Source organism: Myxine glutinosa, chromosome 13 (genome assembly GCF_964187855.1).
Source record: "Myxine glutinosa chromosome 13, kmMyxGlut1.1, whole genome shotgun sequence".
Classification (NCBI taxonomy): domain Eukaryota; kingdom Metazoa; phylum Chordata; class Myxini; order Myxiniformes; family Myxinidae; genus Myxine; species Myxine glutinosa.
In genome coordinates this window covers 105,790,022-105,816,814 of record NC_136273.1, presented here as the reverse complement: position 1 = coordinate 105,816,814, position 26,793 = coordinate 105,790,022, and the positions used below count along the sequence as shown (strand labels likewise).

The 26,793-nt window shown below is 43.9% G+C and overlaps 1 protein-coding gene across 1 annotated transcript in view; it reads left to right on the top strand.

Annotated features, from left to right (window-relative positions):
* Positions 1-26,793, top strand: part of CEL (carboxyl ester lipase) — a 79,860-nt gene that overhangs the window by 38,510 nt on the left and 14,557 nt on the right. The window contains exons 7-9 of the mRNA XM_068104360.2: positions 164-347; positions 2,247-2,450; positions 2,559-2,762. Coding sequence (XP_067960461.2) covers positions 164-347; positions 2,247-2,450; positions 2,559-2,762 — 592 coding nt within the window. The remainder of the gene's footprint in view (positions 1-163; positions 348-2,246; positions 2,451-2,558; positions 2,763-26,793) is intronic.

The following is a 26,793-nucleotide window of genomic DNA, read 5'->3' as shown; positions in this document are numbered from 1 at the left end:
GTTAATGTAAATTTTGTTTCCCCATCTGTAGGTGCAGTACTCGACTCCATGGTATAAGGTGCAGTGGTTAATGTAAATTTTGTTTCCCCATCTGTAGGTGCAGTACTCGACTCCATGGTATAAGGTGCAGTGGTTAATGTAAATTTTGTTTCCCCATCTGTAGGTGCAGTACTCGACTCTATGGTATGGGGTGCAGTGGTTGATGGAGATTTCCTGCCAGACGAGCCACACAACCTGTTCCACCTTTCGGCCGGGATCGACATCATTTCGGGAATTAACAACATGGATGGACATCTTTTTGCCGGCATGGACGTGCCCTCCATCAACATGGGTTTTGGGACAAACGGGTATTAAAAGGCAGCACTAATGTCTCAATAAGCAGTAAATTCAGTTGAATGACGTGGCGACGTTGTTGATGGACCATGTAATTAAAGGTGATGACGTCATTATGCCCCCTCCAAAATAGCCTCTCCCTCACAGACACAATACTTGTCCGAAATGAAGACTATTATGAATTGTTTACAATACGTAATATTCATTCCCATTGAAACCCATTTTCAAGTGTAAACATGGGGACAAACTAGGGATAAATTACAGTAAACACAGAGATATTCACCCAGAATGCACCTCGATCTTTCAGAGTGTAAATGGGACGCCATTGCTTGATGGTGTCACGTGTCTGACCCCCCCCCCCCTCCCCCCCCTTAAGTGTTTTAAACCCTTTAAGTGTGCATTAACATAAATATACTAACACTGTTAGCTCATGATAACGACTGAGGAACGTGGAGGAGGAGGTTGATGATGATGTCGACCGGTAGGTAGAGTGTTGACGATCAGGTATGAATATGATGATTAAGTTGACATTGAGGATGATGATGTCATCTAGGTTGTCATTGGAAAACTTCTATTTGTGGAGGTTACTGGATGCTTATAGACCAGCAGGTGGAGTGTTGATTATATCAGGTATGATGATAAAGTTGACATTGAGGATGATGATGTCATCTAAGTTGTCATTGGAAAACTTCTATTTGTGGAGGTCACTGGATGCTTATAGACCAGCAGGTGGAGTGTTGATTATATCAGGTATGATGATAAAGTTGACATTGAGGATGATGATGTCATCTAAGTTGTCATTGGAAAACTTCTATTTGTGGAGGTCACTGGATGCTTATAGACCAGCAGGTGGAGTGTTGATTATATCAGGTATGATGATAAAGTTGACATTGAGGATGATGATGTCATCTAAGTTGTCATTGGAAAAGTTCTATTTGTGGAGGTCACTGGATGCTTATAGACCAGCAGGTGGTGTTGATTATATCAGGTATGATGATAAAGTTGACATTGAGGATGATGATGTCATCTAAGTTGTCATTGGAAAACTTCTATTTGTGGAGGTCACTGGATGCTTATAGACCAGCAGGTGGAGTGTTGATTATATCAGGTATGATGATAAAGTTGACATTGAGGATGATGATGTCATCTAAGTTGTCATTGGAAAACTTATATTTGTGGAGGTCACTGGATGCTTATAGACCAGCAGGTGGAGTGTTGATTATATCAGGTATGATGATAAAGTTGACATTGAGGATGATGATGTCATCTAAGTTGTCATTGGAAAACTTCTATTTGTGGAGGTCACTGGATGCTTGTAGACCAGCAGGTGGAGTGTTGATTATATCAGGTATGATGATAAAGTTGACATTGAGGATGATGATGTCATCTAAGTTGTCATTGGAAAACTTCTATTTGTGGAGGTCACTGGATGCTTATAGACCAGCAGGTGGTGTTGATTATATCAGGTATGATGATAAAGTTGACATTGAGGATGATGATGTCATCTAAGTTGTCATTGGAAAACTTATATTTGTGGAGGTCACTGGATGCTTATAGACCAGCAGGTGGAGTGTTGATTATATCAGGTATGATGATAAAGTTGACATTGAGGATTATGATGTCATCTAAGTTGTCATTGGAAAACTTCGATTTGTGGAGGTCACTGGATGCTTATAGACCAGCAGGTGGAGTGTTGATTATATCAGGTATGATGATAAAGTTGACATTGAGGATTATGATGTCATCTAAGTTGTCATTGGAAAACTTATATTTGTGGAGGTCACTGGATGCTTATAGACCAGCAGGTGGAGTGTTGATTATATCAGGTATGATGATAAAGTTCACATGATAGATGTTGGGCCGATGATGATAACACCTGGTGATGGTAACTAATGGTGAGTGTTGTCCCACAGTCGTGACCTGCGGAGAGTTCTGAAGGCATTCACGAAGGACACGAGTCGGAAAGTCCTGCAGGATGCATTTGATCTGTACTCGAACTCCTGGGGTGGACTTGAAACCCAGGAACAAGCTGCCAGGGCCGTGGTGGACCTAGAGACCGATGTGATGTTCCTGGTTCCCAACCAGATCTCGCTGGAGCTGCACTACCGTGCGTGCAGGTGCGGCCATTTTCCACCTGGAGCTCACACCTGATCGCACACTTCCGCATCGAGTCTCCGCACCTGCTCGGCTTTCTCAGGTAAACTCGCTCGTTGTTTGTCGTGCAGGAATGGGACGGCGAAGACCTATGCCTTTGTGTTCTCACACCCATCGCGTCTTTTCCTCTACCCGGATTGGATGGGCGCCGACCATGCCGATGATCTGCAGTTTGTGTTTGGGAAACCGTTTGTGACGCCTCTGGTTTATCGAGGCCAGGATCGTGACGTCTCCACTTATTTGATCAATTACTGGACCAACTTTGCACGAACAGGGTGAGGTTCGACATGTTAAGGGAATTACATTAACCACCTGACCATCTACCACACAAAATACAACGTATGTGTGTGTCTGTCCCCCTTCGTAAGGGTACCTTTTACAGGCTTTGAGTAGCGCTTTAGGAGGGATTTGAGCGAGCAATCTTTGAACACGACTGTGTGTCCGCCGGTTAAAAGACCCAAATGAGCCCGAGGATCCAAACGACCCAGAGTAACCAAGATACCCCAAGGGCCCAGAAGAGCCCAATAGATCATAAGACCCCGAAGACCCAAAGACCATGAAAGACTGCAAGCACGAAAAGGCCCCAAGGACCCACATGACCCAAAAGACCCTGAGGACCCAAAAGGATCCAAAAGACCCCAAGGATCCAAAAGACCCCAAGGACTTAAAAGACCCCAATGACTCAAAAGACCCCAAAGACCCAAAATATCCCAAAGACCCAAAATTCCCCAAAGACCCATAAAGACCTCCGAACACCCAAAAGACTGAAAAGACCCCAAGACTGTCCCAAGACCATTAAACACACAAAAGACCACAAAAACTCAAAATAAACTAGTACTAGTATAAAGTACTAGTATAAAGTATAAAGTACGGGTATAAAGTACTAATATGAAGCCCGTCAAAAATTACGGGTTAGAACAGTTTATTTGACGGTGCAGCCTCGTGAGTGTGCCAAAGTCTGAAGCCTGGGCCTAGTGTCAGGTGTGCTTTTATCTTTGTTATTTATTAGATATCGTACAGACGAAAATGAACACTAATTTTATTCTGTGCATGTCGCACATCATGTGCAGCGAATTTCACCTCCCTGCACCTTGTATTTATTGTGATTTTTTACGGCGTGGTCCATAGGGCAAAGCCGTCTAGAACAGTGGTTGTCTGTCATAAGTATGTATGTATGTGTGTCCCCTCAAACGTACACCAATCAGAGCTGAGGATCTAGTCACATGACAGGGGTGACGTGATGCAATTACGGTGGTACGACGGCTGATTCCACACACCGCCATTTTGATTCCTATGCGGTTCAGGCCGGACATATCGTTGAACCTGTCATGTATCACAATCTGCATGCTCTACCTCTACGTTTTCATTCAGTGTGAAACACAAACACGTGAAACACATGAAGTAAAACACATGAAAATAAGGATCTTTTATAATAAGGATCGTGACAATAAGGAGCTGTGGTTGTTGTTGTTTGTGGGTTGCTTATGTGTATTTTTATATTTTTTTCTGTTGCTTTGCAAAATATCACGACTGTATATATAATTTTGTATGCTGTTCCGTGTCCTTCTAATGGGTTTCTCCTGTCATAGAATAATAAATGTTTCCGTTCAAACTGCTGTGTGAATAAACCATACATTAGTGCTTCTTCCTCTTCTTCAAACTCACAAAGAGGCTTGTAGAACTGGCAAATTCGTGATTAAACAAACTATTTTTTATGGCATAGATGTTTGGTTCCTGTGTTTACAGCGTTTGTCTCTCCGTATGTATGTATGTATGTATGTCCCTTACATATTTATCCTACATATTGGGTGAGGTTTATAGCCGACAATTACTCTTCTGAAAGGTAGAATTTAATGCCATTTGGCTTTGCCAGTTATGTTTCTTTCGACACCCTTTAGGGAACGTTCATATTTTACGTCATATACCTGGTTGGGGCAAATTATCACTCTTGATGATTGGGGGTGTAGAATAATAATTTTAACTTCTTGTTCTACTTCAGAAACTTCAGAAACTCGTTTTAGCAAAATCAATGTTTTATTCACTTTTGAGAATTTGTTGTATACTTGAGAATTTGTTGTATACTAAGCCGAGATCTTTAATGAGTCTTTGTTCCAGTCTTTGTTGAAGCTTGTTTGGTAGGTCTTGGTTGAAGCTCGGTCTGTAGGTCTTTTGAAGCTCGTTCAGTTGTTGACCAGTCTCCAGTTGTTCCCCGTCCACTCTGCTGCTTTGCTCGCAACTTTCTCCTGGTTTTAAAGCCCCAAACTCCTTTGATGTTGCGGAGTATGCAGGGTCACCCCCGAGGTTAAATCCCCTTGGGACATGAGAGCCTGCAAGCGTCTCTGGTTCTCTTGTTCAAAACCCTTATTTGGCTCTTGCTTGGCCAGCTAGTACTTATTTCTGTTCAAGAGGTCAAATACTCTGACCTGCTGAGGAAGAATTTGCAGCCTGTGCGCAGTGGACTGAACATAGGCTAATTTTGATAGACAGGTGGCGGTCCAAGAGCGTTACACATTTTGTCTGAAATTAACTCTCCTGACCACCTGTTAACTCTAGTTCTATGCTCTTTTGCTCATTCGTAAAGTAAAACATAATTCCACTTTAAACAAGATTACATTGATATATATTCTAGCAATATTGTCAATATGAATATTTATTCCCTGACAATCCCCAGTTTTTCTTTTATGTTTATATTAACCATTAATCTAAACATTACCACATTAAATATTCAAACCACTAATCTGGTAATTCAATTTCCTAAGGCATACACCGTCATTCTGGAAGAATTTTGATCACAATACATTTCCTTGTTCATTGACTCTTTCTATGTTGATAATTCAATTCAACTCATTTGCATAAAGATCACAAAACATTTCACCTTCACCAAAACGCAATAATTTCAGTTCATCATTAAAATAATAAAGCATCTGCAACATTTGGCAAAATATTTGCCTTTAATCAAATATTGACTTTCTTTGTTTGAAAAAAGGGGCGGATCACTTGTGTTTGGAATTTCAGCATAAAACAATTTTCTCCTGTTGTCTTCATCACACCTTCACTATTTGCATAGGATTTTCCGCTGTTGTGATAGCTGGGCAGAGTCAAAGACTGACCCTGCTCTCCATGCAGCATCCTTGCCACTCTTGCTGTGAGCCCTAGTAAATTTGAACAAGGCCTCCATCCAGTTGTAGTCGACTTGCCTCCTCACTCATCGTGAGCATGGAGCAAGTATTGATGTGATGTTGATTTGTCAACAAGATGTGGAGCAGGGATGCCGGATGCATCCGCAATGATGATGTTGGGACCATGGTACTCAGTTGCCCATGGTCCATACCAGGAGCCCACAGCAGAATCGTGCACAGCTGTTGTAAAGGAAAAGGCAGTCGTTCGCTTGCAGCTCCATGCTGGCTCCCCGGAAGTTGGTGAAGTAATGACACACGTCACCGTATCCCGTAAACGTTGCAGGTAAAATATCGTCGTCCTGCAATTGCTGATGTGATGAATGTTCGAGGTATTTGAACACAAGTAAGTGGTCGCCCTTTTCCATATGTTGCAGTGTGACCCAGACAAATGGTCACATAATTTTCCCTTGGTGAAGGTAAACATCCATCTTCCAAAGGAGCATTTCTTCATCATTCTTTGAGAAAGAGGGTGTATGCCAAGATTAACTTCATTTTCACAAATTTTCCTTTTTCAAACTTCTTCCCAGATGTCATTATCACTCCATTTGGGATGTGGTCTTGTCTTTCCTTTACTTAGCCACATTTATATCTGCTCTCCACACAGATTGAATCAGATGGGGTACATTGTAACATGAAATCACTATATTTTATAACAACTTCACACGAATAATATTCAACTCAGACATGTGTTTTACACTACTAAAACTAAGAATAGCATCCACAATTGCTTTCAGGTTCATATAATTCAAAAAATTAAACACATGCAGGTGTTGTAACTCAACTCAAAGAAAATAAATGCATTAAAAATGATTATATGATTTAAATCACAAACAGGAATATCTAATTCCCAACAATTCTTGTAAACAAGCAAACTATGCCTAATGTGTTATTAGCATAGTCCTCCCCGCTTTTTGTTTTTCTTTAACAGTGTTACTTGTGGTTATATGAGTTCATCGATCGTGTAAAACGGACATAGTGCACAACAAGTTGTTATGCCCTCATTTCAACTCGACTGTATTCATTTGCAACATTACTTGATTCAATCGTTGAATCTCAGTATTCATGTCGCCATAGATGTCTTCCTCTTGTGGTTCCACATGCATTTCCTCATTTGTTGCTTTGTTTATTTCCTCTTTTGTGGCTGCTTGTACTATCATAGTGTTGTTTGTTATCTTATTCAAACCCACCGTCACTAAGGTTTTCAAGCAAGCCACTACTAAAACTATTGCCAATATAACCACTAATCCAATAAACAAGTATTGGAGTATCTCAGCTGCTACTCCTCCCAAAGTGTTTTCCAGCCATGCAAAAGCACCCCCTTTCACATAATCATGATATTTAGCTCCCTCTCTTCTGATTGTATTGGCTATGTTATAAATGTCGCCCGAATTATCAGGTATGTATGTACAACAATCTGTACCAATTACTGCGCATGTACCTCCTTTCTCTGCCAACAGCATATCTAATGCCATACGATTTTGTAATGCCATGGTTCTTGTCGCTGCCAGCTCACTTGTAAGTTGTGTCAATCCACTAGCTGTTTTATTTGCCAATGTTTCTATAGCCAATGCCATTTGCCGTAGTTCATTTCCTGCCTTCCAGGTTCCATAAAATGGAAATACTACCATTCCAACCCATTCTCCTATTTGGAGTAACCCTCATTGCGAGGAGTGCAAGTGGAATGGCATCCGGCCATTTCAAGTTGGTTTCCGCACAGCTTTGGCCAACTTGTTCTTTATTACTCCATTATGTCGTTCCACTGCTCCCGCTGATTGGGGGTGATAAGGACAGTGAAGATGAAGATTTATCTGCATTGCCTTACCCAATTCCTTGACGACCCCCGCTGTGAAATGCGTACCCTGATCAGAAGAAATCCTGCATGGAACTCCAAAGCGGCATATGAAGTCCTTCAACAGAATCTTCACAACTGTTTTGGCATCTGCATGTCGACAAGGGTAAGCCTCCACCCACTTCGTGAACATATCTACAATCACTAAAACAAACTCAAATCCAGCGCACTTCTCCATTTGGATAAAATCCATCTGTAAATGTACGAATGGACCTGATGGGGCGGGATGAGCTCCTGGTGTAGTCTTTTCCCCTTTTCCTGGATTGTATGCCTGACATACCTGACATGTAGCACAACATTGCTCTGCCACAGGTGTAAATCCAGGTGCATACCACTGTCTTGACACCGATGCACACATTCCTCCTTTCCCTGTATGACTCACTCCATGAGCCAGACGAGCAATCCATGGCAACAACTGGCGGGGAGCAACAACACGCCCCTCGCGAGAAGTCCATAATTTAGATTCCTTGTCAAATGTGCATCCAGTCTGTACCCACAAATCTTTTTCCCGGTCCTCCACCATGTCCTGCATAGCACTGACGTCTTGCAGCGTTGGGGTGTTTTCAGGAATCCTTACAGGTCCCTGTATAATCACTGAGTCTTGCTCCAAATGTGCCGCAAGCTTTGCTGCTTCATCCGCCCTTGCATTTCCCTGCGAGACGTCATCTCTTCCTCGTGTATGGGCCTCACATTTGACGACTGCAATTGCAGATGGTAGAAGGATTGCTTCCAAAAGGCTAGCAATCAACTTCCCGTTTTTAATTTGGCTGCCTGAAGATGTCAAAAAGCCTCTCTGTTTCCAGAGAGCACCATAATCATGAACAACCCCATGTGCATACCTGGAGTCTGTATAAATGATGACTCTCTGGCTTTCCGCTAAACAACAGGCTCTAGTTAATGCATAAAGTTCTGCCTGTTGAGCTGAGTAGGTGTTTGGTAATTTTCCGCTCTCCCATGTCTCAACATCCGTGCATACTGCATATCCCGTCAATAGTGAACCATCCAATGCTCTTGATGATGATCCATCAACATACAGTACCAGATCTGCATCTGGGATGGGAATGTCCTTCAAATCAATGCGAGGCACTAGTGCATGTGCCAATACCTCCGCACAATCATGGGGCTCACCATCATCCTCTGTTGGTAACATAGATGCTGGGTTCAGCGTTGGACAACGCTGAATGGTAAGGTTTGATGGCGTTAATAACCCTAGTTCATATGTTGTAGCCCTTGATGCTGAAAGGTGCTGTGTTCCTGCCTTCAGCAAAACCATCGCCACCGCATGCTCAACAAGAAGAATTAAGGGGCACCCCAGGACTATTGTAGCTGTGGCTTCTACTGCATATGACGCTGCTGCCACTGCTCGCAAGCACAGTGGAAACCCTCGTGCTACTGAATCCAATCTAGTGCTGTGATATGCTACGGGGCGCAGTTTTCCCCCATGTTTTTTTGAGCCAACACCGATTGGGCATATCCTTCTTTCTCATGTGAATAGAGAAAGAAATTTTTGTCATAATCTGGCAGTCCTAAAGCAGGAGCCGATGCTAAGGCATCTTTCAATGTCGTAAAGGCTTGTTCAGCTTCCGGGGTCCATTTCAAAGGATTTGGACTGTTTGGTAAGCTGATGTCCAACAGGGGGCGAGTCAGTACTGCGTAATCAGCAATCCACTGATGGCAAAACCCCGTTGTCCCCAGAAAAGATTTCATCTGCTTGACAGTTTTAGGTTTTGGAAGTGTCCTGATCACTTTTACACGTTCAGGGCACAATCGTCTCGTGTCGCCTTTCAAAATATGTCCTAAATATTTCACCTCTTCCTTACAGAACTGCAACTTATCTCTCGAGGCCTTGTGGCCTTTGTCTGCCAACGCTGTCAGTAGCACAACAGTGTCCTGCTCACATGCTTCCTTTGAAGTCGAGCATATGAGAAGGTCATCAACATATTGTACCATCACTGAACCCCCAGGAAATTCAACATCGCTGAGGTCTTCATGTAGAGCACGTGAAAACAAAGTTGGGCTCTCCGTGTACCCTTGTGGTAACACAGTCCAGGTAAACTGTAAATTTTCGTACGTGAATGCGAAAAGATAACGCGAATCCTCATGAATGGGTACACTAAAGAACGCTGAACATAAGTCCACCACAGAATAAAACTTCGTGTTGCATGGAATACTTGACAGTACAGTGATCGGGTTAGGGACCACTGGATAGGCTGGGATGACACAATCATTAATTGCTCGAAGATCTTGAACAAATCTCCAAGTAGTCTTGCCTGGCTTCTTCACAGGTAAAATAGGAGTGTTGCACATGCTCACAGTGCGAACTATAACTCCCTGTTCCACCAATGATCGAATCACTGGTGCAATACCAGCTTTTGCCTCTGGTCTCAATGGATATTGGCGCTTTCTAGGCAATGGCTTAGAATCATCTACTGTGATCCTTACAGGTGCAATACTCTTGATTCGTCCCACATCATTTGGATGCGTTGTCCACAAGCATATTGGTATTTGATCGAGTGGGTCCTGGTCACCGTCAGCGTCAGAGCTGAGTAGGTATACCCCAATATCGTCAGTATCATTCGATTCAACAATCATGTTGAAGGTTGTAGAAAGCACCTGCTGTCCGAGCTGCCAACAAAATCCATCTCCATCTAAGTCATAGAGTGGGGCGCTTTGAATTTCTCCCATGTATCCCCTGTTGTTACACTCTTTCAAAGTTGCAATCATTATTCCAACATCTTTTGCTTCGTACCCTTGTGCCACCGCTAAGGTGACGTGTGGGGTTGTTGTTTCGGGTTGATTCCACAGGAGTTGTTGGTCTGGCGTCAAAGACACTGACATCCCAACTCCCTGTCGTCCCACCCACAATGATGTCAGATGTATATCATACTTGGTGTGCAGGTATTTAAAAACCCGCTCTGCATAGGACCCCTCTTCTCCTGTAGCATCATAACATGTTGTACAGTGAAGATCAGTCTGCCATGTCAGAAAGTCCATCAAAAAATTATCTAACCATTCCTGTACTTCGGGCATTTCATCCTTCAGTGTCATAAAACTAACACACAAAAGTTCCGCCATGATTGTATCATCGATACCCCATCGATGTGTTGTTGGTCTTGTCAGGCCGTCTAGTACCTTAGAAATAAAGTTGTGGGAGTGTTCTGGCATTTCTAGATACACTCCGTTTTCATTACAGATGACAGTGCAATTCAATTTACACAATAAATCTCTTCCCATCAAATTTACTGGAACGCCAGATGCCACAAGAAAGGCATGTTGTGCAGTCAATGGACCAAATTGGACACGCAATTCTTCCGTGACTGGCGTGTGTATGGGAACTCCTGACACTCCGACCACGTTCGTATAGTATTTTGACAATGGTATATCGGGAAAATCTGCTTGTCGTAACGTGGAACGCGTAGCTCCCGTATCGACGAGAAAGGGTGCCTTGCGTCCACCTACTGTCAAATTAACACTTGGTTCCTGTGCAGCCGACCCTGAGATTAAAGGAAGCGCTGCCACTTGGTCATTTTGGTCTAGTCAACAGGGTGTGGCAGACCATTTAGTCTGCTGAGGTCCTCCCTGAATTGGGGCATTCCTCAATAGAACCCTATTTGTTGATGGAGGCGGTGGTAACTGGTAGTATCCCTGTTCTTGGTTTCTCTTCCGAAATTGTCTTTGATATGGGCATCCCCTTTTCCAATGTCCCATTTCTCCACAATTGAAACATCGCTGTCTATCATTGGCTGGTCTGTCCACCTGTGCACTTGTATTTCTGGGCTGCATCTCTTGGTTTCTGGGTTGCCACTCCACTCTCTGGTTATTTCCTACTGCATTGTTGCATTGTTGCCCAGAAAACCTATTGCGTTGATTCGTAGTCATCAGGGCTTGAGTCTGTAGTTGCATCAATTTCTCGGCATTTACAGCACTATTCCTGGCTTGAATCCGCTGATGATGCAAGGCATAATTCAATATTTCTTGCATTGGCTTGCCTTCCCAAGCAATACATTGTCTTTCCACTTCACTCTTCAATTTGGGCAATAGACCATTAATAAAAAGGGGTTTTAAGGCATTGTCAATTTGTGCCCGGTCTATGCCTGAATATAGTCGGAAAACATCTCGCAATCTGTCCAAATAATCGCTAGCATCTTCGCCTGTTTTCTGCTTGCATGTAACCACTTTGTTCCAATCCGTCACTGGTGGCAATTTTTTTATGGCCTCTATCAATTTATTGATCTGTGCCGTTCTAGCCTCCGTGGGCATGTCTACCTGTCCATCTTCCGTATTTACCCAGTTGGCCTCACGCATTAAGTTCCTCAAAGTGGTGGTATTAGGAATTAACCATTTTAAAAGTATTTCCATGTCTCTTGCAGTGGGCAACTGAGTTTCCACAATTAACCGCAGTTCCTCCGCAAATTGAAGTGGATCTGTTTTGATTGATGGCATACTACTCTGCAATGCCTTCAATTGATGTACCTGCCATGGTCTATACATCAGATCTGGATGTTGCTGATTTGCCCCTGGAAATTGCCGCTGAGGAAAATTCATAACACCACATTGCTCAAACCCTCCTTGTGAGAGAGTCAACTTTTGATCATTCATTAGCCAATCACATTGATCGTTAGATTGATTGGCATTTATCACACGACCCTTACTCCTTGTATGGTGAAATGGAGAGCATGATAAAGGTATAGCAGCTGGTTGCATCGTTTGCCCACTTTGAGTCGGTTCCTGTGCCCCAATTGCACCCTCTTGGGTAGTTACCTCAAATGGGTCACGTCTTTCACCTGTCCTCTGTTGACTAGAACCAATCGCTGCACTCTGTTCTGGTCTTTCGGCAGGTACAGGTACAGGCACTACCTGTGGCTGATATACAATATTTCTCCGATAAGGTGGAGGAGTTTCGTCTTCCAGTTCATTTGTCTCGTATGATCTGGCTTCTGGATACAATTTGGGTTGGGATTGCTCTCCATTGCTGACTCGAAGAGGCATCTGATTTGCTACCTTACACAACCTATGCTGTATCTGTTTCACCTCTTTCTTCAAGCCCCCCATCTTTGCTTTGGTCTCCCTGTCCCTAGATTCAGCGTCCCAGTAATAGAATGGTTGCCAATCCACTTTGAACTTCTGTCGCCCTCTTGCTTCCAATTCTTTTCTGAGTGTTGCCAATACGTTTCTATCAAAAGTGCCCTCCTGTGGGAATCCACTTTTTCGACCTTTCGTCCATTCATACCAGGATTCCACATCTTTAAGTGATTCTGCCCCATATTTCTGATACATGGAGCTGATACAAGCACCTCTTTGACTCAAGTCCAATTGACCTTGTTTAATCTTGCAGAATCCACTTCCCATTTTGCCTGTGTGTGAGTACCTCTTTATACTCACTCAATATATCAAATAACTACAAGGACTACACATCGGACTACACCTGTATCCACTATCAACTGTGTGTACTGCAAAAATCGCAGAAGTTTGTTCCACCTTATACAAAGTAGCGTTGAATGCGTTGTTGTCTAGCTTATTCCGATAAGCTCCACTTGATGACTTCAGGTGATTTCCAGAGAGTCCCCCTGCCCTGTGGCTTTTCCCACACCCCAATCTCACTGATCAGTGTTGCAGATGAGTCTGGATCAGTAAGTCCTGTTAAGGGGGGGTCAAACAAAAATAACCACATAATATAACAAATAACCACTAGACTCACCACCTCGCTCATCATCCCAGGTTGTCTGCACATTGATGTTTTGCAAATGTCTCAAAGCTTCTTTCTTGAGACCGCACTTTTTATTCATCCATCAATTGACTTGATTAAATTAAATTTAAATAAAATCAGATCAGATTAAATTAATCAGATCAAAATCAATCAGATCAATCGGATCAGAATCAGAATCAATTCAAATATGCAATTTCAATCAATTCACCAACATTTATCAATAAAATCCTAATAATAATACATAATAAAATATCATAAATGATAATATCAAAATTCAAATATCAAATCATCATTGAAATTATCATTGAAAATATCAAAATATCAAATATCAAATCAGCAAAATTGACATTTATCAGTCTGATAACTCTATATCTAAGCCTGTTCCCAATGTTGGCAAAACAGTTCTGTCCGCTGGCGGAGGTATTCGAGCATGTCGGTCGTCACCTCGTACCCATACCTTCCGCCAATTGACAAATAACCGTTCTGCCTCTGGATCATATCTGACATATTTGTTCAATCCTGTGTGGTCATTATATCACAAATTAAAGTTGAACAACCACTGAAGGCAACTCAACCCTTCATTTGTGAGGCAATCAGCGAAAATTGATCCGACAGATATGAGCCAGTCCATTGGGCAATGTCTCACATGTCACGTGCCACATGTCACGTGTCACATGTCACACGTCATGTGATGTCACATGTCATGTCATGTGTCACCCACCATGTCTCACTTTGAAAGACACTCAAAGCTCTTGACAATTAAAATGGTGTAAGATTCCTGAAATGTGTACCAATGAATGGCAATTCATAATCATAGTCATACCATAATCATCCATTGCAGAAGACAAACATTTCCTGTATCAACACATCCACGTGGTATAATCAACAATGAAACAGTTATCATTAACAAAATTTGAGAATGAACATCAATAATAATCAACAATATGACAATCATGATGACAATGATGAATCTCATCAACAATGAGAGAAAACAATGAGAACTATGAAAGGTGAAAACAGGTAAAAGACAGGTAAAAAAGGAGTAAAAAGAGGAGGAAAGAGGGGAGGAAAAAGGGTGGGGCAAGGGAGTAGGAGGAGTGGCAGGATGCACTGAAAGAGGAGAAAGCAAACAAGGGAGGAATGAGGCTGGGGGCTCCCGTAAGTGTATTAATAATATGCGAAATACGACACTCATTGTATTATTCTAAAGATAACTGTGTATTATTGGCCGCACTCATGAGTCCCTTACAAGGCTGTGAGAGATTATATGGTAAATACTGTCTCCCTCTCGAACTTCTGTGCGAGCCATTACACTCATCTGTGTATTATTTAACCATTCCAACTGTGTCGTATCATGGCACTCATCACTTTTAACACTATGGGGCCATATTTTTTAGGGAGAGGGAGAAATTTAAAAAATGAGAATGAAAAACACATACCCACACACACAAAAACACATAAAGCCACATAATGAGGTGATATGCTAAATCAACATGGGATCCAATGGGATATGCAATCCCATTCAATCCCATACAATCAACGATCCTATACATGCCTCATACAATGTGTCTGTAACTTACATATGTAATTACAATCGTCGCCCAAATGTATTTGGCCTTTATAGCAGTACCTGTGATCTACCAAGGAAGTATTCCTTCACATAAGATCTTTACCAAAAATTGGTGAAAATCTGGGAGCTCCAATTATGTGAATACATATTTCTGAGGATAGGCCAAGGTGCTACCTCCAGGTACACGCAACAGGTACATGTCATTCATTTATGCAATAAACCCTAAAAACATGTATATTGTCCTAATTCGGAGTCAGATCAGATCGGGAAGTGTCAATATTTTCCCTAATCAGGATGTAAAAGGTAAGTTTGGAAAGAAAGGGGAAGGGGATGCAGAAGGGAAGAAAAATGGGGGGGTTTGGATAATAGTTAGATGGGGTAAGGGTAAGGAGTTAGGATGGAGGGGGGGAACGGAAGGAGGGAGGGGGAAAGGGCGGGGGAAGGTTGGGAAGGTTGGGGGGTGTAGGGCAAGAAAATGTGAAAGAGGTTACATTTAAAAAAATCGTTTCTGATCCCAAATGGAAGAAGTGGACGGGACCAAACCGCAACACCAAGCGTTGCCATGGGCAACCTGCCTGCACGCATTTTACAACGTGCCCGGCTGGACGTGGAAAAGAATGCCTATTTTTAGACTGTCTGTCGACTCGTGCAGACAAATTGGCTAAATGCTAAACTCACTTTTGTTACCACACTGGGAATGCATGTTTGAAAATCGAATCCAGCCGATTTCCTTAGTACTGTACGCTGTATAAAATTCACTTTTTGTACAAAAACGCTAGTTATTTAAAAAATGCTCAAATAATCGTTAAAAAAATCGCTGTTCAACTTGTGCGAGAGCATATCCACACGTCCCTCGTGACCACATCAAAGAAGAGGCTCACCATAGGAAAAATATTATATAAGTCTCAACCGTAGGAACCCAACAAATTTGAATCATCATACAAAAGGAATGGGGAGATATGTGACACAGACCATTGAACTGGAATCACGTATGAAATCAAATGAATACACAAAAAGCATATTCATACACAAAATATTTTCATGACTGGACGAATGCAGCACCGTTTTCGCTAACGTCCCGGGATTCGTTAGTGGCTCTTTGCAGTCGTAGAATGTACCGAAAAAAAAATCAAATTACAGAAAAAAACAAAAAAAACAATTTATTATTATTATTTAAAAAAAAATTTTTATCGTCATGACTTCTGAAATGTTTTTTTTTTTTTTTTTTTAATCGTACAATAATTATACAGTATATACCATATCAGTGGTCCTTCATGAAAGCACAGCACCTTTTCTAAAGACAAAAGGCTTTAGTGGATATTTGTGACGGTTCATGGCACCATCCCTGAAAAATGCGTATACATCAGTAGTACACTGAGTTAAATTTTGGAAGAAAAAGAGAAAAAAAATTGTCATGATTTCTGAAACCTGTTAAAGGCCTCGTGATTTTTCCCTCCACATATCAACAAAACATACACAAAACTCAAACACTGAACTATTTTGCGCAGATTAACATCAGACTACACAGATAACAAACAAAAGCTTACCTTGTTCTGTGGAGTTGATTCCCTTACGGACCACCAATTGTAGAATAATAATTTTAACTTCTTGTTCTACTTCAGAAACTTCAGAAACTCGTTTAAGCAAAATCAATGTTTTATTCACTTTTGAGAATTTGTTGTATACTTGAGAATTTGTTGTATACTAAGCCGAGATCTTTAATGAGGCTTTGTTCCAGTCTTTGTTGAAGCTTGTTTGGTAGGTCTTGGTTGAAGCTCGGTCTGTAGGTCTTTTGAAGCTCGTTCAGTTGTTGACCAGTCTCCAGTTGTTCCCCGTCCACTCTGCTGCTTTGCTCGCAACTTTCTCCTGGTTTTAAAGCCCCAAACTCCTTTGATGTTGCGGAGTATGCAGGGTCACCCCCGAGGTTAAATCCCCTTGGGACATGAGAGCCTGCAAGCGTCTCTGGTTCTCTTGTTCAAAACCCTTATTTGGCTCTTGCTTGGCCAGCTAGTACTTATTTCTGTTCAAGAGGTCAAATACTCTGACCTGCTGAGGAAGAATTTGCAGCCTGTGCGCAGTGGACTGAACATAGGCTAATTTTGATAGACAGGTGGCGGTTCTAGTTCTATGCTCTTTTGCTCATTCGTAAAGTAAAACATAATTCCACTTTAAACAAGATTACATTGATATATATTCTAGCAATATTGTCAATATGAATATTTATTCCCTGACAGGGGGAACTGAAATTATGACAACAGGGTGATGATATATGATGGGGGGGAGGGGGGGAGGGAGGTGGGAGGAGGATGCCCCCCAGATCATATATAATTCAAACTTTTATGAAGGGCTCTTCAAACATTGAAGCCTTTCTTATAACTGCCTCCAACCACCCTGGTGTTGGCTTATCGGTTAGGGTGGAGGGCTTGGAATCCTAGGGTCCTGAGTTTGAATCCCAGTCAGATGTTGAATTAACACCAGGTGGGGTTGACTCAGCCTGTCGTCCTTCTGAGGTTGGCAAAATGAGTACCAAATCACTGGGTCCTCTCTCAAGGAGATCGGTGGCAGGATTTGCACTCCGGCCGCCTTAAAAAAAAACACCCCATTCCATAACACACACAGTGGTGTGTGTCGGGATGGTGCTGAAGTCACTTTGATAGTGTTGACCAGGATCTGTCGAGAGCCAGCCCGAGGCAAAGAACCTCGGGGCCCCCACTCCCACCATTTCTCTCTTTTATAACTTTTTAAGGAACTTTCTTTAATGAAAAACAAAAAACTTTAAAAAAGAAATGGTCACTTTTATTTAGCCGTATGATCAAAAATATAGGAGGTAGCGGGACATTTGGATCGATTGTCAATTCGCACCCTCGACTGTTGAACACTATTTCTCCATAAGATTGGCAAAATAATACGTGAAAATGGTTAATTTTTTTTTTGGACAAAGAGGATACAAACCCATTTATTTGTAACGCACATTTCTGGTTAATAACCATTTTCTGTAAAGTTTGAAACTGTACCATTAACAGTGGTAAATGTTGTTTCGTTTCCGGCAAGAAAGCCGGCAAGGAAAGCAAAATCACCTTCTGGGTTGAAATGTAATGATGAGGAAATGAGGATGAACCGATGATGGGTTTCAATGTACTGTTTAAAAAAAAGTACAGGAGAAGCTCCGGCCCCTCAAAGGACCCCGGGCTCCGAGGCCGAGACCCCCCTGATCCGTCCTCTCGACGCCCCTGCTTAGAGTATTTCAAAATAATTTAATACTTACATTATTTGCTAACTGGTATCTCCACCCAGGTCATAATATTGTCGTGTGATTTCCTCAGGTGAACACCACATGGATCACGAATGGCCAATAGCGAGCTTTAACTCCAAAACGTTCAGTTCAACTGCGGAATTTACTATATAGCGCGGGAGGAAAGAAAGGGAAAAGGGGAGGAAGCTGAAGTGCTTACCTGAGTGATCTTGCCGGGCAGTCTTCAACCTGCAGAAAATAACTCAAACAAAAACCAGGTTTAGAAATGTACAGAAAATAACGAAAGGATTTATTAAAACGAATGCGGATAACAAGAAAACGCGACGGTAAAACTACATTTCCGAAACGGGATCCCCCACACCAGAATTAAACAAAGACAAAGGGATAAAATAGTGTGTGTGTGTGTGTGTGTGTGTGTGTGTGTGTGTGTGTGTGTGTGTATGTGTGTGTGTGTGTGTGTGTGTGTGTGTGTGTGTGTGTGTGTGTGTGTGTGTGTGTGTGTGTGAGATTAGCTCTGATCACTGGTGAAATCTTGTCAGGGCTTGCGAATGGGATCGGCGTTGCACGCATTGGCGGGAACCCGGCCTCGTTGCGCCCGTTCGCGCTGCAGCGCTCGTACACTCATCGACGCACTGGGAACCGCAGTTCCTGGGCCACGACTCCTGCCGCAGTCTCTGCACGTCTCCGGTGGCATCTCTGAACATGGTCGGTCCAAGCACAAGAGCGCGAGGGAGAACAAGGGACAAGAGCGACAATGGAGCAAGAGAGATGAAGGCAAGAGCGGAGGCAAGGAGCAGAGGGCAAAAGGAGGGCAAGAGAGGAGGGCAAGAGAGGAGGGCAGGAGAGGAGGGCAGGAGAGAATGGCAAGAGAGAAAAATGTCGGTCCAAGAGTTCTTTTAACGTCGGGTCGTGACGTCATTGGCGCTTCTCCACCAATGCCCGCAGGCCACCACCACCTCGTCCAGCTCTCCACTAGTCAGTGCGCAGCTTCTTGCTCTCCCTTCTTTCACCAATCGATGTGTCTTCTTGCTCTGCCCTGGCCAATCAGCGAGTCCCTTCCTACCCTGGCCTTCCTGTTGGTCAACTTCCGCCAAATCACTGTCCTGGGCATGGCTCTCGGCCTGCCCGAGCGATGTGTGCCTGCCAGGTGGGATTGTCAGCCCCAGTGCCCGATGCCTGGCTTCCGGTTGGTTTTATTGTTATGTGTGGTTTAATGGGCCATTCCTGCACTAGTGTATATTGCGGTGCCATAAGTGACACAGGATAAATCACTAAGGGTAAGACGTACAAGGGATAATTTATCCTTATGCCCTAAGCTAGTTAACATGTCCCGCACCCTGGTTGTTAGGGTTAAGGTTAGGGTTAGGGTTACACTTATCCAACATTTGGCTAAACAGAATTTATTACATGGTGATGGTTCTTACCCGACATCCGGAGCATGATACCTACACAAATCTACCTGACTCTACATATCACTATCCCACAAACACAACAATATCCTCTTCAACTAAAGTATCAAACAAGCCCGGCCAAGCCACTGTTAGACTTCGGCCTTGTTTAAAAAAACAACGCTTCTGTACACCACCCTTGAGGCTCAGTTTGGAAGCCACAGTCTGCATTTCCAATGTAAGAAACATAATTACTCTTATTTTTGGGTCTTCGGAGTCCTTGGGGTCTTTTGGGTCCTCATGGTCATTTGGGTCATTTGTGTCCTCAGGGTCATTTGGGTCTTTTGTGTCCTCATGGTCATTTGGGTCATTTGGGTTCTCAAGGTCTTTTGGATAATTTGAATCTTTTGGGTCCTCTAGGTATTTTGGGTCATTTGAGTTTTTTGAGTCCTCTGGATATTTAGGAACATCAGGTCTTTTAGGTCCTCAGGGTTTTAAATGGTCTTTGGGGTCTTTGCGGTCTTCTGTGTCTTTTCAGTCTTTTTGATACTTTCAGTCACAGAGGTTTTTGGGGTCTTTTGTGTGTTTTGGGTCTTTGGTGTATTTGGTGTATTTTGGGTCTTTGGGTCTGTTTGATCCTTTCAGTCATTGGGGTATTTTGGGTCTTCTGGGCCTTTTGGGTCTTCGGTGTCTTTTCGGTCTTCTGGGTGTTTTTGATATTTTTGGTCTTCGGAGTTTATTGGGTCTTCGGGATATTTAAGGGTGTTTGGGGTCTTTTTTATATTTTGTGTCTCTGGGGTCTTTTGGTGTATTTTGGTTCTTCAGGGTCTTTTGGGTCTTGAAGAGTCTTGGGATATTTTGGATATTTTGTGTCTTTTGGGTATTTTGGGTCTTTGGGGTCGTTTTGGTCTTTAGTGGTCTTCAGGATCTTTTGTATCATTAAAGGTCTTGTCAGTCTTTTGGGTCTTCATGCGTCTTTGGAGAATTTTGGGTCGTTGGGGTCTTCTTGGTCTTTTGGGTCTTGAAGGGTCTTGGAATCTTTTGGATATTTTGTGTCTTTTGGGTATTTTTTGTCGTTTTGGTCTTTAACGGTCTTCTGGGTCTTTTGGGTCATTTGGGTCTTCGGGATATTTTTGGTCTTCAGGGTATTTGGGGAATTTTGGGTCTTCTGGGTCCTTGGGGTCTTTTGAGTCCTCTGGATTGCTTGGATCATCGGGGTCTTTTGGGTCTTTCAGGCTCTTTGGGGTCCTTGGGCTCTTTTTGGGTCCTTGAGGTTTTTGGTTACCCTGGGTCGTTTGGATTTGTGGGGTCATTTGGGTCTTTTGGATACTTGAGGTCATTTTACTCTTCTTGGTCCTTGGGGTATTTTGGGTCTTCAGAGTCTTTTAGTTCTTTCAACCAGTGGACACAGTCATGTTCAATGATTGCCTATTAAAACCCCACTCAAATCACTCCTAAAGCGCTCCTCACAGCCTTTAAAACCTACCCTTACGAAGGAGGACAGACATCACACAATACACAAATACACATTGTGTTTTATATGGTAGCCGAGTGGAGCACCCTTGGGAATCCCATGGTCATGGTCATTTGGACATCTTGAGTTAGATGCTGCACGTCCAGTTTTACAAAATGGTTACTGGCAATGAATGCATCAGATCCACAAATGATGTAATCCACACAATTTATTTACTTTACATAATATGTTACCCCTCACTCATCTCCTCTCCCCCTCGTTCATCCACCCACCCTCCCTCACTGGGACAATTTTTTTTTTTGTATACAAGATAGAGGCTCATGTAAGAGCTAACATCAATCATAAAAGGGAGCGGGAGGCAAGATGGGGAGAGAGGGGGAAGCACACAAGTACAACATTTGAGAGCAGGGACAACGGAAGATCTGTGGGAGGGAAGGGAGAGGGCTTGGGGGGAGGAGGCATGGGAAGACGGGGGGCGGAGGGGTGTGAGAGGTATAAAACACATGGACACTGCTAGAACCTCCAGGAAAGAAAGAAGTCGGTATTTCAAAAAAAGTGGATCTGAATGGGCTGAAAAAGTGACTGCCTCTGACAAAAAACTCTTCCTGGGAATTCTTCCAAACTGACACAATCTGTCAATTTCCCGACCCGGATCTCAGTCAACAGAGCATCTTCTCTTCTGGACTTGGTTATGACAAACTTCCCTGCAAATGTCTGCTGCTCTTCTTCTGCTCCAATCGGTTTTTATGATCATATGCTTGTTAAAGTGGACATCTTTCTGGCCATTCTCTGAGAGCCTCCTCAGTGTCGATGAGTCTGGCATTTCACTCAGGCTGACTGGCACGGTCTTCAAGCAGCCATCAATCATCTGGACTTGTCTCCCATCTCTACTGCCTCTGACATCAACTCTTCCTGGGAATTCTTCCAAAGCAAACTGCTCTCTCTCATGCACAGATTTATCCCATCTCGTCTTCAGTTGTCATACCCTTCTCCTCCACTCCATGGTACACTGAATCTTGGGGTGAGGCAGTTGCCCTGAAACAACTTGCCTTTGCCTCATGGAAGGCTAATCCAACTGAAGGTAATCTCAGTTCCTTTCACCAAGCTCGGAACAAGAGTGTGTCTACTGTCTACCCTCAGGAGTGTCAGGAAGCACTATCTCTCTTGTCTCAAGACTGAACTCTCAAACCTGTCTCCCTCCTCCAAAACCTGGTGGCGTTTGGTCAAATCTGTTTCTGGAGAGGATCACACACTGGAGAGGGGATCACACACTGGAGAGGGGATCACGCACTGGAGAGGGGATCACGCACTGGAGAGGGGATCACGCACTGGAGAGGGGATCACGCACTGGAGAGGGGATCACGCACTGGAGAGGGGATCACACACTGGAGAGGGGATCACACACTGGAGAGGGGAAGGCAGAAGTGCTGGAATGCTAAAACAGCACCCAACCACCACAGGAAGTCATAATAATAATATTTGCTTAAAGAACAGCTACAACCATGAAGAACCAATGGACCCTGAAGACCCAAAATACCCCATGGACTCAGAAGACCCCCCAAGGACTCTGAAGATCCAAAATACCCCAAAGACCGAAAATACCCTGAAGACCCAATGGACCCCAAACATCCAAAATACCCTGAAGACCCAAAATACCCTGAATACCTAAAAGACCCTGAAGAATGTTAGACCCAAAATACCATGAAGACCGAAAATACCCAAAAAAAACCGAAGACCCTAAATACCCAAAATACTGAAAAGACTCTGAAACCCAATGGACCCAAATACCCCGAAGACCCAAAAGACCCAAATGACCCAAATAACTTGAGGACTCAAATGATCCAGAGGACACAAAAGACCCCAAGGTCACAAAATACCCCATGGACACAAAAGACCCCAAGGACTCTGAAGACCCCAAATAAGAGTAACTATGCCTCTTACATTGGAAATGTAGATGGTGTCTTGCAAACTGAGCCTCAAGCTCGGTGTGCAGAAGCAGTATTTTTGTAATCACAATAAATCCAAGGCACAGGGAGGTGAAATTTGCTGCATGTAATGTGCAATGCACGCAGACTAAAACAAGTGTTCATTTACGTCTGTATGATGTCTAATAAATGAAGATGATATATAACCACACCTGACACTATACTAGGCCCAGACTTCAGACTTTAGCATGCTCACGTGGCTGTTCCATCAAAAACTGTTCCAACCTGTCGTTTTTGACGGCCTTTATACTCGTTTCAAATAAACTTCTTTAAAGTGTACGTGCACATAACTTATAAAATAAGAACAAATAAATATCTCTCGGCAATTTCCCGTCTGTGTTATTTGGGCGGTGTATGATATACCATGCCGCAAATTTTAATATATCGACAATTTCCCGTCTGTCTTATTTGGGCGGTGTATGATATACCGTGCCGCGAATTTCAATATATCTCGGCAATTTTCCGTCTGTGTTATTTGGGCGGTGTATGATATACCGTGCCGCGAATTTCAATATATCTCGGCAATTTCCCATCTGTCTTATTTGGGCGGTGTATGATATACCGTGCCGCGAATTTTAATATATCTCGGCAATTTCCTGTCTGTGTTATTTGGGCGGTGTATGATATACCGTGCGGCGAATTTTAATATATCTCGGCAATTTCCCATCTGTGTTATTTGGGCGGTGTATGATCTCCCGTGCCGCGAATTTTAATATATCAGCAATTTCCCGTCTGTGTTATTTGGGCGGTGTATGATATACCGTGCCGCGAATTTCAATATACGTATCTCGGTAATTTCCCATCTGTGTTATTTGGGCGGTGTATGATATACCGTGCCGCGAATTTCAATATATCTCGGCAATTTTCCGTCTGTTATTTGGGTGGTGTATGATATACCATGCCGCGAATTTCAATATATCTCGGCAATTTCCCGTCTGTCTTATTTGGGCGGTGTGTTGTATTAATCAGAGATACAACATTGTCTCAGAGCAGAGTTTAATCGTGATCGATCTCAGACAGCATCTAAAGGGAGAACCAGCATAGTATTAGTATTACTACAGGTACATACAGATGATATCTATTCAAGCGAGCATGCAGCGCACAATGCAGAATCCTTACCATTCTACGGAAGCCCAGAGATGCTATAGAATTACATGGCACAGAACTACCTTCTGCGCTGAACGGCAGTCTCTTTATAGGAGCCGCGTAGTGGCAATGAGTAGAACACCAGGGTCGTAACTTAGATGATAATTTCACCACATTCTCCCCACGTTTAAAACTTTACTAGCAGGCCATTGAACAGTAGGCACATATTGATAAACAGCAGATGGATATATAGAAATGCGAAAAATCGAAATACATCTGAAAGGATGTTACTGCCAGTCGAAACGCCCGGGGCGTCATCAATCCCGATTACGGGGTTACTGCAATCCAACCATGCACTCATAATCTGGTTAGCAATCAGTTTCTAGATATATATATATATATATAGAGAGAGAGAAAGGAAATCCCAAACAAGAAGATATCGAACAAAGCAAGCAGTGCACACCCCGTGGGTCCCGGGAGAAGACGGAGAGCCCATTGGCAGAACCTTCGGACTGGACCCAGCAAATTCCCCGCTAGACTAGATGAAACGTCGCAGTAGTCTTACAGTGGGGTAGCCGGGCACAGTCGCTAGGTCGGATAATTTGTACCTTGGCAAAGAATGAATCGTCATTGCGTGGACGCACAGCTCATTTACAGGAAACAGATCCAGGCCTCCACGTCGGCCTCTACCTGTACTAAGCCTACAGTGGATCATTCGTGATAACCAATCACTGGCAGCGATGCACAATAGCAACCGAACAAGCAGGAGCCGCATGCAGTGAAGGACCGTCCTAGGGTCCATGTTGTCATGGAACGATAGCGAGAACAGCGGTACACATCGAGGGAGAGAGAGCAACGATATGAGCCATTCGGAGCCAATAGCTAATACCTCCCACGGCCATCTAATGCGAACCAAATTTAGAGTATTCATATTAGTAAACGCGCGGCCGCAGCCCATCGCGACAAGGCCTCGCTCGGCACATACGACGAACATCCTCACGCATGTTAAAGTCAAACGTCAAAGATATCGTACTCGCGTAACATGGCGATTCATGAGAATCGCGGAGAATGTCGCTTATGGTGAGGCCCGCTCAGGCGGCCCACATTGTCACATCCGCAGCGAGGTCCCCCTCACCAGATCCCCACACCGGGCGATAAGTGAAGGCCCCACGAGGCCTCCGTTCGTCTCGGACACTCAGATGGGCATGGCGCATCCCGTCCAGCAGCACAGCGCTCTGTGGATCGGTAATTACCTCAGACGGATCACGCACGGCATGCGATGTCATGTTTAACCTAAATTGTCCTCCGGAATCTAAATTGTCCTCTGGAACCTAAATTGTCCTCCGGAACCTAAATTGTCCTCCGGAACCTAAATTAGGGTTAAGGTTACCGGCAGAATGGAGGACGAACAGAGGCCACCCAGCTATACCGATTGGATCGGCTATACCGGATCGGCCCAGCTATACAGTTCAAATCTTCTGCGTTGGGCTCAGACCTAGCTGGATTGCTCCACGCACTGACGGCGAAGTGACACACTGATGCCGTGGAGTTCCGCATGACGCACGACGTGAAGTGACGCACTGACGCCGTGGAGTTCCGCATGACGCACGACACGAGGTGACGCACTGACACCGTGGACTTGCACGTGATGTCCTGGATGGATTCCCCCTATCGACAAAACCGAGAGGATGTTCTCATCCTCATCCACCCCCTCCTCCGAGATTGCAGCTGCGCTAGCTCTGTGTACCGAAATAGAGCGACCTTCGCTGTCAAGGTCAGAGGGAAAGTTATGCAGGCAACAACCGGACGCGGCATCTCGCAGTCTCGATCCCGGCGCGAATGACTTGTAAACAAGCCAAGAGCTCTGTTAAAAGGCGAACAGTCGGGCGGCGCCACCTTGTCCAGCACGGGAGGCAAGGGAGTCAGGCTCCGCACTCAGTGTTATCGTCTCCTGGGTCACCGTGTACCCCGAATGCACTATGGTCCTACCTGATAACGGTATGTGGCCTCGTAGGAACTTGCCTAGTTCACCTGCCAGCTCACTGATGTTGATGAGCTGTCGGTGTTTGCCCATGCCAGTGTCAAAGTAGACAGTGAGGGCGAGCTCATGTGCATGGAGGAGGAGAATGAAAAAGATGTCTGAGTCGGGCGTACGCATGACCGCTGACTTGAAGCCAAGCTTCTCGGCGTAGCGGAGATAGATGACAATGCGGGTGTTGGTCTCCTCCTGGTCAGATCGCAGATAGTGGATCTCTGTCACCTCAACCTGAAATGAAGAAGAGCACTCTATATATGTAGGCAAAAGTTTAATATCAAAGGACCTCGTGGTACGAAGGTAGTAGATAAGACATATCATCTTTCCTCTCCATTTGATGAGACTAGCTGGTGAGCCTTCCCCTCCACAATGAGAGCAGCTGTCTGACACTTCTCCAGCCGTGACGCAGCCTCACTGCTTCCCCATGTCTTCAGCACCAGCTGGCGGAACTGCACCTTGTTCATCTCGTTAGCCAGGAAAAGCTTGAAGTCCTTGGGCTTCTGCGTGGCGGGACCCTCCACGAGGAACTTCTCATCAAAGCCACGTCTGTGCCTCTCCTACGCCCTGATTGGTAGGAGTCGGTGGAGAAGATGAAGTTCTTCTTGGCCACCATATGGTCTATGATCTGGAGGCAGATGTCACCAAACGTCAGGGGGCAAGCTGGTCAGAGTGTGGAACAGCGCATTCCCGTCTTGGATGAAGAAGGTGTCCTTGGGGTAGGGTACCTCTTCTGTTCTATCATCCAAGATGTTATGCATCATGGTTGCCTTGTTTGTCTTG